Source organism: Girardinichthys multiradiatus, chromosome 11, assembly GCF_021462225.1.
Source record: "Girardinichthys multiradiatus isolate DD_20200921_A chromosome 11, DD_fGirMul_XY1, whole genome shotgun sequence".
Lineage (NCBI taxonomy): Eukaryota > Metazoa > Chordata > Actinopteri > Cyprinodontiformes > Goodeidae > Girardinichthys > Girardinichthys multiradiatus.
In genome coordinates, this window is record NC_061804.1 from 4,949,960 (window position 1) to 4,962,843 (window position 12,884).

Below are 12,884 nucleotides of genomic sequence, written 5' to 3' on the forward strand. Positions count from 1 at the left end.
ATGTTCTGATTAAAAATGCTTTAACTTTTTTTTTTTTTTTACTCCCAAGAAGATGCATAGAATAAAAAATCTGTTGTACTGTTTGGTACATATGACAGTGAATTTGATGTAAATTATTTAATCATAAAATGTCTGCTAAAGGGAGAAAGGATTCTGCCAGATTTACCTTTTTTTTTTTTTAGATAAATCTGACAAATACCAAAGATAACACCGTCTGACAAAAACAAAAAGAAACAGCTTAGTTCAAGTACAAGTAACCTACAGGACTTGAAGGCATCACAAGCGCCAATATATTAATAAAAAGAAGTAAAAGTTTACAAATATGAACTGAAATGCGGTCTGAAATTAAACAGATCAGTTTTGGTTTGAAAGTTCTGAAAGGAGGTTACACAGGTTGAAGTTTCTCTAACTACATGGGAGGAAAGCAACGCTAGAGCGCCACCTAGAGGCAGTTTCAGGCTTGTCAAAAAATTAATTCAGTCAAGTCTGAAAGTTTGACTTATAAAAATAAATTTTAGAGAAATGCTTTTGAGGAGATCTATAAAATCCGCTGTAATGGTTAAGTACAATGACACAGTAATGACAAAAAAATTATTATTTATAAAAATAATATTAAGTTTGTTGCCTGCTGAAAAGCAATTAGAGACATTTTATTACTTTTAGTGTATCTAAGGGTTGAAATACTATTCAGAAAAAATTATATATGCTCTTCTTAGGCTTGGAAATCAGGCAAACTGAAGGAAAAGACTGTATGAAGCTGATTCTTTCGACAGCTGCTTCACAGTGGGGTTAAGTGGTAGAATGGGACATTCTCCAGGATGAGCAAAACTGTTCACCAGGGGGCGCTGTTGGTCTGAAGATCTGTGCATGCAGGTGTGATAACCAGTGGACTCTGAGATTCCCCCCAACCTAAAAAAGTGCCTTAAATTATCAGCCTACCAGTTCTGATGAGAGTAAGTAATGGTGAACCCTAATGCTGTTAGGAAATAGGATGAAATCCATCCGTTAAGGTCTACATATTTTTTGTTTTTTTTTGTTTTGCACCTCATCATTTTTGTTTCATATTTTATTGCAGCCATTTGCCCCCATTTCTGGTATTTTATTATTTTTTACAAGTTATTTGGGTATAGTTTCCTGATTTTTTTACAGCCTTGCTGCAGCATCCACCTGAATGCATGATCTGTGTTAGCACCTGGGTAAAACCAGGACATTTGTCAGTTTGCTGCTCTGGAACATACAGATGTTCGTTAATACAAGGAGGAAAGACATCAACAACAAGGTCTGTAAGGTTATTTCTAGACTATCTGACATCTATCACTTAAGAGGGAGTGAGATTAATCATGTGTGGTACGTCAATTTCCCAGGAGCTGATGTACCAGCAAATTCACCCTAAATCACAGAAATTAGAAATTAATAATGATAAATAATACCAATAGTTCCACCTCCACAGGATTAATTTAGCATTTTAAATGTGAATGTTCATGAGAGAACTATTTAAAAAAAGACTGAACAAAAATGGCGTTTTGAGGGATTGAAAGAAAAAGCCTCTTCTTTCTAAACATAATATGGAAGCATTTTTTAGGTTTGCAAAGATGCATCTAAATGAACCAAAAGACTTGAACAATAGAACGATGTCCTTTGGAAATATTCGTAACATAATTTTTGAATCCAAGACTATAATTTATTAACTATCATTTATTGAAACATATAACTTTTTTATTTGTATTTGTACTTTGTGGATTATAAATTTAGATATCCTCACATATATTAAGTTTAGTTAAAATTTACAATATGAGTACAGAAAGAAAAAAAATTTTTTAGAAATGCTTTTAAAATTACATAATTTCATAAACTCTAAAACTTTATTACAAAGGTGAAATATTGTTGTACATGTATGTGTAAATACTTTGATCACATTACATTTTAAAAAGTAAATATGAAATATCAATATTTTTACCATTGCTAATGTTTGATTATTAGCAAAAATAAAAATTTAAACAACAAATTCCTTATTATTAAAATTACTTTTTATTTTAGCTATAACATTTTTAACTAATTGTTTTAAGACATCATAAAAAAAACTTTGGCAAATAAAAATAGACAATTTTAAAATAAATATTTAATAGTTTCTTGAAAAGGTACTTTTAATTTAAAAATAAAAATAATAACAATAATAATTAAAGCTGCAAGCAGCATTGAAGCCCCTTGCAGCTCGGCCTGCACAGCGACCGCGGAAGCCTGGCATCGCCGCCTACATGCCACCGACGAGGCCTCCATTTGATTCCACACTTCGCCACTAGGTGGGACTGTGAGCGACATGCCATATGATCTTCGGTCATGCAGAGTTCTGGTCTGGCGAAAAGCATTCCAAATATGGGGTAAGTCCGACCTCCCAGATGTCAGCTGCACACACTTGTTTATTAGTGGGCGGGGCTGAAATTATGTCATCAATTGACTGTGGCAACATGTTCAGCATTGATAAGTGATAATGTATACTACATTTGAAGTTGATCCGATGATGTATGAGGGAGATAGAGCCCTTGAAGTGTCCTAGGGGGCGCTGTTGATCTAAATTCCAATGTAATCCAATAGAGCTCTTTGGGGACTGACAAAGATCAACCATATTTATTTTGGAGTGAATTGGACCATGCATGGTAATTTAGAGCCAAACCTATGGCCATGGCGTGACATCAGAATTCGCCACACCGTCATAGCCACACCCTCCAGCTAAAGCAGTCAGTACTGGCAACTGTCTAAGACCATCATGTTATCTGTTACTTGGGACAGTTTGATATTGATTAGGTGAGGGACACCAAATATGGACCATCAAAAGGAAAACATGACACTTCCTGTTCTCATGGGCGGGGCTTTGATGATGTTAGCATTTGATCAAGAAATATTGTTCAGGGCCAGAGGCAGATCAATCTCAGAAGGTTTCAGGTCTCTGTGACTTTCCTTGTAGGAGCTATATCAATTTTGTCTTTTATGGCGAGAAGTCATATTTTGAGGCTTGGCCACGCCCACACGCTTTCATGTATCAAAAAGATGCTGATAACTTTTGATCCCCGGTGCCTTAAGAGTCTATTGAGTGATTTTCAAGTCTCTAAGTCAAAAGCTGTAGGAGGAGTTTGCTCAGATATGCGGGCTAGGAACGGCGAAACCGGGGTCAAAATGGCAAATTCAATCCAAAATGGCCAACCTTCTGTTGGGTTTGGACCAACTGTCCAAGAGGCTTTTTTGTAGGCCCTGAGAAATTAAATATGTGTACCGAGTTTCACAATCCTCGATCAAAGCATGGCTTGGGGCTGATTTTTTATTTTATTGTCTAGGGGACGCTATGGAAGAATTAGGCCACGCCCACCAAATATCTCATCAGATCTGTTTTGGGGACTGGACTAGGATCAACCATGTTGAATTTGGTGCAGATCAGATGATCTATGTGGAAATTAGAGCCAAACATATGGCCATGGCGTGACGTCAAACTTCACGGCCACGCCTTTTTATGAAAAGTCACTGTGCTTCAAACGAAGTTAGAAACACTAGTTATCAGTCACCTGACACAGTTTCAAGTTGATCGAGTGTAGACAGCTAGGTAGCGAGCTTTCCCAGTAAAAAAAGTTACTTCCTGTTCTCAGGGGGCGTGGCTTTGATAATGTCAGCATATGACCCCATAGGATCGTCGGGAACCCGAAGGTCCTCCTTCATGCCAACTTTGGTGTGATTTGGCGTTTCTTTTGGAAAGCTATTGCATTTTTTCACTTTTGGCAGAAACGCCATTTTCGTGCCCTGGCCACGCCCCTAAATATGGCCGAAAACTCATGATTTTGATAACTTTTAATTCCCCATGCCTTAACTGCATATTGACCAAATATGAAGCCTATAGCTCAAAATCGCTAGGAGGAGTTCGTTAAAGTTCAAGGTGAGTAAAAGTGAAAAACGGCCCAAAATTAACCTTTAATCCAAAATGTCGGACTTCCTGTGCATTTTAGGGCATACCCCCAGGAGACTTTTTTTCTTGATTTGAGGAGCTCTACCAATGTGCCAAATTTCAGATCTCTACGACTTATGGTGCGTTCACACCGAATGTGGATTCTGCAAATATTTCACGTCATTTGTGTGCTTTTGCCCGCTTGACATTCCGCGTGAACTCCGCGTTGCCATTTGGCAACAAGTGGCAACACTTCGCTGCGTCATCAAATAGGAGAAGCTTTCATCTGCTGCTTGCTGGTTTCAACTAAACATGGCGGACATGGATTTCATGGACCTAATTATGGTGTTTTACCTGTGGAGAGCCGAAAAACACCGCCGATGTCGACGTCCCTGGGTTCACCAGATTCTTCAGGGACGGGAACAGTTCGGAGATTACCACCACCTACTCCAGGAGATGCGTCTGGATGACGGTTGATTTCAACGGTACTTCTGTCTATCCAGGCCAGGCCAGGTCCTTTCTGTACTTGTCTCGGTAAAAGTAATTAGTTGAGTCATACAACTCTGGCTTGCCGCACACCACCTCTATGATCTGGTCTTTCATCTTCACTGACAACCACTTCTTCTCCGCTGCGGTCTTTCATCCTACATCACAGCCACATCCAGTCCCTGATTGGTTGATGCGATGCGAATTTAGGAAAAAGTTCAGATTTTTCAACTCGTCCATTGCTCTCGATCCGCTCCTGCTTCGCTCGGCGCGCCTTCCGCACCGCGTCCTTCGTCTCCTTCACACCGCCTCTCGCCGCTCCGCTCCTGGACGCGCCTCTACATAGGGATAACATGTCAATCGGCCGCTCCTTTCGCAGAATCCGCGTTCGGTGTGAACGCACCATTACGGTTCGGCCTATCTCACGTTTGGGGACGTGGCTAAGTGGTTTGGGCACGTCCACTGACGATGACATTACAGAAAAAAATTTCACGCAGGGGACAATTTTGGGTAAAATCATATGCATTTTGGTGCATGGCAAAGCCCCCAAATTGCCCCACAAACACGGAACGGAATAAGAAAGAAAGAATAAGAAACACTACTATTACAATAGGCCCTTGCAGGCTTCCTGCTCGGGCCTAATAATACTTATAAATAGGAAAACAGTGAATCTCCTGCTTGGTTTTCCAACCAGTTATTAAAAAGGAAACAATAAAATAGTCAAGAAAAATCAAACTTACATTTTTACATATTTTTTCATTGAATAGTACTGGTGTTTCTTTTTTATTAAAATCCCTTTGTTTTTAAAATTGCATTGATATCTAGTGTCATTAATTCAAATACCATGTAATGTGGTATGAAGCTTTAAATATATGAATAAATAAAGAGTCATTCATGAATTCATCGTAAACTATTAGATTGCCCAGAGGAGCGTTGTGGTGATTCCCCTGCGACAACGTTGATATCTTGACCGGATGTTTTATTTTTACAGGTCGGGTTGCTCAACTGGTGTTTTACTTTGAAGCCGGAAGTAGTGGGTAGTGAACAGGGCAGCTAGCTTGATAGCGGTGGACCGAAGTGATCGGGACTAAGAAAAAGACTTTACCGCAGCGGCTTTGCATCCGTTTCCCCTCTTCGCACGGAGACTTTAACTGGACAAGCGGGAAGTTTGTGTCGGATTTAGGGGATTTAAACCGCCGCGGAGACTCTCGGTACTTCTTTGTGACAAGCTCGGGACGGCTCAAGAGTGTCTGTTCCCCCGCTGGCTTGCTGCTGGCCTCGGTTACTGCTGATCAACATGGTGGCCTGCTGGTGAGGAGAGCCAGGAGCTCCGTGAGGGGAATTTTGAGAAATTCCATCCGCAGCCCGAACCGTTTGCGGCGCCAGACATCGAGGCCCCGGATACTTTGACGTTGGTGTTAGTTTTATCTGCGTGTTTGTTGGTTTCTGTGGAACAAACGGCGGTTTTGTGGCCGTTGGAGGAGCGTGTTCTGTGGACTGTGGATAATTGGAGTTAACCTGAAAAAAGTTCGCACCAGACCGCCAGAAAGTTTCCCCACGAGTTTGAAAACACACCGGAAAACCCCGAAGGATTAATTTGAGCATTTATATCCTTTTTTTTATGTCGGATGCTGATGATTTGGCGAGCAAGTGCAACCTCCTGGATCAGTTCCATCCTCTGAAATCCTTCTCATTTTTAAGGTTCTCTTCCTTAATAATCTGTGGATTATTATTCTGGATTATGGCTTAATCTGAACCGCAGCAGCCATGTTGATTTGGGAATAAAGATCCGATTTTTGTGGATGATGGTGATGATGACAGAGAAAAGCGATGGTGTCCCTTCGTTATGATTCTGCCTAGAGAGGAGCTCATTACATGGAGACTCGTCTGACATGCCGAGGAAGGAGTTGCCACTACCACACGGTTGGGAGGAAGCCATAGACTTTGATGGGAAAGTTTATTACATCGACCACATTAACCAGTGCACCAGCTGGATCGACCCCAGAGACAGGTAGGACAGGTGTTTCTGACCTTTGACCTATGACAGGTGGCCTTCAGAACCTGATATGGTCATGGAAATTTCCTTAATTCTGTCAATACCAAACCGTATTTCTCTTATAATTAACTCCTAGTCTCACAAAGTGGTCCTGATCAACAGTTCTCCGGGCTTTATAGAGGGATTTAATAGTTTTTCATCAATTATCAGTCCTTCTCATACATCAGCATAAACATTTTAGTTTGTCACTGTTGCAGCCCCTAATTTCTGAGTGTTTTAGTGAACTGGTATTTGATTGCACAACACAAAGCAGTGTATAATTATAAAGTAGAAGGGATGTGATGTATGGTTTTCAAAATTCAGCCCCCCTTTTTACTCTTACACCCCAAAATCAAATCTAATTCTGGTCCATTGGTGTGCATCCTACTGTTCTGTGAAGCCCTTAAAGGTTTGGTTGAGAACATCGGTGATGGATACTAGTTTTGTGGTTTGGTCGTCCCCACAAATTCCAAACAAGAAGTTTGGGAAATGTATTATTCTTAAAAACCCTTATTCGTACTTGAAATTGAATTAAAAATGCATTTGCTCAGTAACTTCAAACATCTGTTATTTGTAACTCCAGCTTCTTACATATATTTTCCCTCCCTTTTCCTGCTGTTTTTTGCTCTTCGGCATGTTTGGGTTTGGATCGCAAGACATCCATCTTAAAGGTGCACCAACTACAAATAAAAATATTTTTAAATATCATGTAACAGCCCACTTAACTCTGGCAAGAAACAATTTTATAGTCCATCTTTTTTACTGATCTGATGTTGGTTTTAGTCCTTGAACTCCTGCTGGTTTTTTGGAAGTGACTTTTGACCTTTTCACAGAATCTTTGATTCCCTTCATTTTCATGCAAGGTTGTCATCCTTTGTTTCCCACTGAGTTTGACCTAGATGTTGGTTTCTATTGAGTAACATTTCTGAGCTCCATATATCATTGGAGAACGTGTAATCAAAGGAACTGCAACTGAACGCTGATAGGGATTTCTTCCTGATGCAAACGTAATGTAACTGGTATAAAATATTCAGAGGAAAGGATGTGACTATTTGTAAAATCAGTGGCTGTTTGGACATGTTAAAGCCAAAAAACCCCCCAAAAAAACCAGTCTTAATATATCGATAAATGCGGTCACCGGGCATTTATTAGGTACACCTGTCCAACTGCTCATTAACACAAATTTCTAATCAGCCAATCACATGGCAGCAACTCAATGCATTTAGGCATGTAGACATGGTCAGGATAATCTGCTGTAGTTCAAATTGAGCATCAGAATGGGGAAGGAAGGGGATTTAAGTGACTTTGAACGTGGCATGGTTGTTGGTGCCAGTCAGGCTGGTCTGAGTATTTCAGAAACTGTTGATCTACTGGGATTTTCAAGCACTACCATCTCTAGGGTTTACAGAGAATGGTCCGAAAAAGAGAAAATATCCAGTGAGCGGCAGTTCTGTGGGCACAAATGCCTTGTTGATGCCAGAGGTCAGAGGAGAATGGCCAGACTGGTTCGAGCTGATAGAAAGGCAACAGTAACTCAAATAACCACTCCTTATAACTGAGGCATGCAGAAGAGCATCTCTGAACACACAACACGTCGAACCTTGAGGCGGATGGGCTACAGCAGCAGAAGACCACATCGGGTGCCACTCCTGTCAGCTAAGAACAGGAAACTGAGGCTACAATTCACACAAGCTCACCAAAACTGGACAATAGAAGATTGGAAAAACGTTGCCTGGTCTGATGAGTCTCGATTTCTGCTGCGACATTCAGATGGTAGGGTCAGAATTTGGCGTCAACAACATGAAAGCATGGATCCATCCTGCCTTGTATCAACGGTTCAGGGTGGTGGTGGTGTAATGGTGTGGGGGATATTTTCTTGGCACACTTTGGGCCCCTTAGTACCATTGAGCATCGTGTCAACGCCACAGCCTACCTGAGTATTGTTGCTGACCATGTCCATCCCTTTATGACCACAATGTACCCATCTTCTGATGGTTACTTCCAGCAGGATAATGCACCATGTCATAAAGCACGAATAATCTCAGACTGGATTCTTGAACATGACAATGACTTCACTGGACTCAAATGGCCTCCAGTCACCAGATCTCAATCCAATCGAGCACCTTTAGGATGTGGTGGAACGGGAGATTAACATCATGAATGCAGCCGATAAATCTGCAGCATCTGTGTGATGCTATCATGTCAATATGGACCAAACTCTCTGAGGAATGTTTCCAGTACCTTGTTGAATCTATAGATTAAGGCAGTTCTGAAGGCAAAAGGGGGTCCAACCTGGTACTAGCAAGGTGTACCTAATAAATTTGCTGGTGAGTGTATTTAAATAAATAAATGTGTTGGTCATTTCAGACAGAATAAAAAAAAATGAGTGATTAAATCTTAATTAAACGGAAATCTAAATGTAAGTAAAACAGTTTGACAGCTGCCTCTAAAAAGAAATGTTGTATTTATGAAAGTTTAAATCTCACAGCTACAGCGACCTCCACAGTTATCGGTTCTAGGGATTCGGAACGCACAATATGTCAGCATTTACATCGGTATCGGCTGATGCTAGTCAATTTTAACATATCGGGATCCGTCCCATAAGTAAAGATATTATTAACCGATGTTTATTTCCATCTTGTTTCAACTTGGGTTTCAGGAAGGTGAGGGGGTTGGTCATGTGATGTTTGTTTGGTCATGTGATGGTGATGCAGTGCAGGATTGTGGGTGTTTAACTAAAGCCGAGAAGAAATGTCAGCAGTGTGGTCATTTTTTCACTATGTTGAATGGGTAGGAAAAATATATACATATATGTATGTGTATATATATGTATGTATGTATATGTATATAGATTTGTTAAATATTGTTTGTTGTCTATAACAGCAATATTAATGTCAGATATTGGTATCATCTCAGATTTTTATATCAGTGCAACCCAAATTGGCACCCCTAATAAAGATGTGTGAAAGAATAAGTTGAGTGAAAGTTGCTAAATTGCTAAAATGTTAAATTATGAAATTATAGTTTTTTAACAGTATCACAGGTGCCACAATTATTGGCACCCCTAAAAACTCATATAAAATAAATATAACGGATTTAGTTTTATAATTTATATGTCAATGACTTTTTGTCTCCCTACGCTATAAATGTGATGTGACAGAGGCCCATAAGTCATAGTCTCTCTTCAAAATGAGAAAGGCAGGAGAACATCCCATTTAGGTAAGGTGTGTTGATCTTTGTAAACTGGAAAATGGCCACAAGAAAATGGCTGGTTTTTGTTTTTTATATTGCCGGTATAATATCCAAATACAGATTTTGGAGAAAAGAAATCAGACATTTTTCTGAACATTCTGATATTTTGTATCAGAGATGGAGGTTGAAAACCAGGCGGATTTTTGTCCTTCCTGTGTTGCTCCCTTAGTAGATCTTCCATATTTACAAACCTATCATTAAGTTGCATTTTTATTTAGCTGGTTTGTAGAACTTTTATCATTTTTCTTCTTCTGTGTATCAAAGTGAGAACAAGATGTCATCTAACAACTCAAGAAAAAAGGCAGAGCAGATTTTAAACACAATTCGGTTTTTTTCACCCAACTTGACCATTTACTTCTGACCCCTCGGAGTTCGGCACCAGATCCCTTTAATGGCCTGCGTCTGGAACGTTGAAGAACTGCAGGCTGATTTTGCCTTCGCTCTTTAATGAAGTTTATTGTTTTGTCACAGCAGGCGTTTCGCTTTGTCTGCTTTCATGTTTGCTGTGCAGGTGTCATCAGCGATTATACACAATCATACTTTCATCTTCCTGACACAGAAATGTCTTTATCTTTAAGTCGTAAACAAACATTGATTGTGTGAAAATCATAAGTTGTGTTAAAAAGATTCCTTAACTGTACGTGGAAGGACTTTCTGGTGGCTTCACATGTGAATTATTATTCCTCTACAGTGTTTTTAGTCTGAGATATGACAGGTTAAAGAGAGCATTCAGTTCGTGTTTTTAAAAGAGAAATTCAGAGCTGAAATTTAATGGTACTGAATTGGAGTTTGAGGCTGTGGATGCTGCACTCTGGGATGACTGGACGCAAATCTGTGTGTGCCCCTGGGCAAGGCACTTAACCTCACGCTGCCTAGCTAGAGGCGTATCGGTGTAAGAATGTGTGTGTTAACGAGTGCATGTTTGAACGGTTGGTAGGATTCAAAAAGTGGGACTATGTAAATTCAGTCCATTTACCATACATGCCCAGATTTTGATTATTTGGTTTACATGGAGGAAATATGGCATGTAAGTACTTTTGAATCAAAACGGTTGTGAATATTTAACAGGGTAAACAATCCTGTCACATCACTGATCCTGAAGCTTGGCATTCCTTGATAAAACCTTGACAAGTCACCAAATTTAAAGTCTTCATTGTGTAAAAACCGGAAAAGTTACCAAAACGGCAATTCAGTCAACCAGTCAAGTCCAACCGCCTGTGACCTTTTCAAACTTTAAACTACGTTTCTGCTGTGAAATCTGGCCGAGTTATGGAGCTCCTAGCTTGTAGGTTCATTCAGGGTTTTCCCACAGCTGCAGATGATACTAGTCTAGTTTACAATACTCAAACTCAGTGGGAAACAAGTCTAACAAATCACACAAAATTTTCAATTCCTTAGAGTCAAAATGTGTTTTAATGCAGCAGGTGACTGACTCTCTGTATGTTCCAAACACATTTTAAACGTATGACCTTGTTTCTTTTAGGGACATATAAACAAAGAACTGCACCATCGGATAATAAAACACTTTCCCTCAGATTTCCGAGACTATTTGGTTTTAATAATAATTAGTCGGAAATTCTCTTCCTTTTACTCTTAAAAGAGCAATAACGGATGAGTTCCTGTCAGTTGTTTGCATTGTTGGACCATAACTCTGTGTTCAGTTTCCGTTTAAACCATGTCTGTTCGGAATGAGGTTCTTCTTCATTCAGCTTCACATTTCCAGTTCCAACACAGCAGAGGGAAAAAATGTCCGACAGAGAAACAAACACACATTCCTGAAACGCACAGCGCCAAGGAGCGAGCAGTGTGCGGCCTCGCCGACCAAAAGCTCAATTCATGTGAAATCCCTTTCACTTTCTGCCAAGGTGCACAGGGTCAAAGTGCAGCGTGAGGTCCTGCAAACTGTTAGTCGGGTTCATTTCAGCGGCTGGCTGCCTCGCCGCCGCAGGCTGGTTTTTAATAGGACCAGGACTCCGGGTTAGGTGACGCAGTTTTAAAACCAACTGGATTGGGTTTTAGTCTGGGAGCTGTTCGACTGATGGCACTTTTTATTGCTTGCTTTGATAAAGTAACTAATACAGCGTTAGGTCTTGATTGACCCCTGATCTCATACCTTCCTTTCACGTGTTTGCATCTTTCTGCTCTGCAGCTGAGTGTTTGTGTTGTAGAAGCCCTCATTAGGTCTCTCTCAGTTCTGCAGTGAGTCCCAACAAAGTGGCTACATTAGCAGGTCATATGCATGTAAAGAAAACACTTGAATGAGGGATGGAGGCAGATTCCTGAAAATATTATGGTGTTTGGAGTTGCTGCATTTAAGAAACAATAAGGGAGGATTCTGTATTTACTCCTTTTTAGTGTTAACAAATTTACTACAACATCCTAATAAAATGTAAAACGCAGATAAAATAAGATGCAAATAATGATTAGTGTGCCATTAAAATACAAACTAAGTACCAAGGGACTGCGGGTGAAATGTAGTTTGCAAAGGAACATGCAGCTAGATGAAATTCACAACTTACCAATAAAATAACGGTAATATGCAGATTATGCAACCATTTAGCTCCACACTGAATGACTGCATCTTGCAGACAAATTATTCAATAATGTGCAGATGACGTAACGGCTACTTCCAGATGCATTATTGATGAGGTGAGGGAAATAAGACTTGCAACTGAAACACCAACAGGGTGGAAAACTAAGTACGTGCATTGTAAAGGAAGTCACAACATTCAGATTAAACAGCAGAGCAGCTACTTGGAAATGTTTCAACTGAATCACTTCCAGGGTTTGGAGGCCAGAATCCATAAAACAGCTCAAGATGTCTCACTAAGATGCCTCTAATGGTCAGAGCTGATTGGGTCGTATGAAGGGGGCCAACATATTCCAACCAACAGCTTGAAAAGCAGAGATGGCTTTTATTTGGAAAGTAAGCCTAAATGGTTACATTTTAGAGCAGCAGATGTGGTTCCATCCACATTAGCAAAGCCTACAGAGCCTACAAAAGAATTCACAATCCTTTTTAACATTTTGTCACATTATTACAACTTTAATGACTGTAGCGTAAATGACTTTGGAGACTTGCACTGAAACTTTAGCACAGTACCAGCGCTGTCACTCGGCCCAAAAACGTGTTTAATTATTGTAAAAAACCATTGAGCTCCGGTTGGCCTCAGTAGTGAAGCC

General features: G+C 40.0%; 1 protein-coding gene across 1 annotated transcript in view; it reads left to right on the top strand.

Annotated features, from left to right (window-relative positions):
• Window positions 1–5,373: 5,373 nt before the first annotated feature.
• Window positions 5,374–12,884, top strand: part of wwc1 (WW and C2 domain containing 1) — a 58,052-nt gene continuing 50,541 nt past the window's right edge. Inside the window, exon 1 of the mRNA XM_047378322.1 lies at window positions 5,374–6,425. Within this exon, the coding sequence (XP_047234278.1) occupies window positions 6,307–6,425 (119 nt within the window). The 5' untranslated portion in view covers window positions 5,374–6,306. The remainder of the gene's footprint in view (window positions 6,426–12,884) is intronic.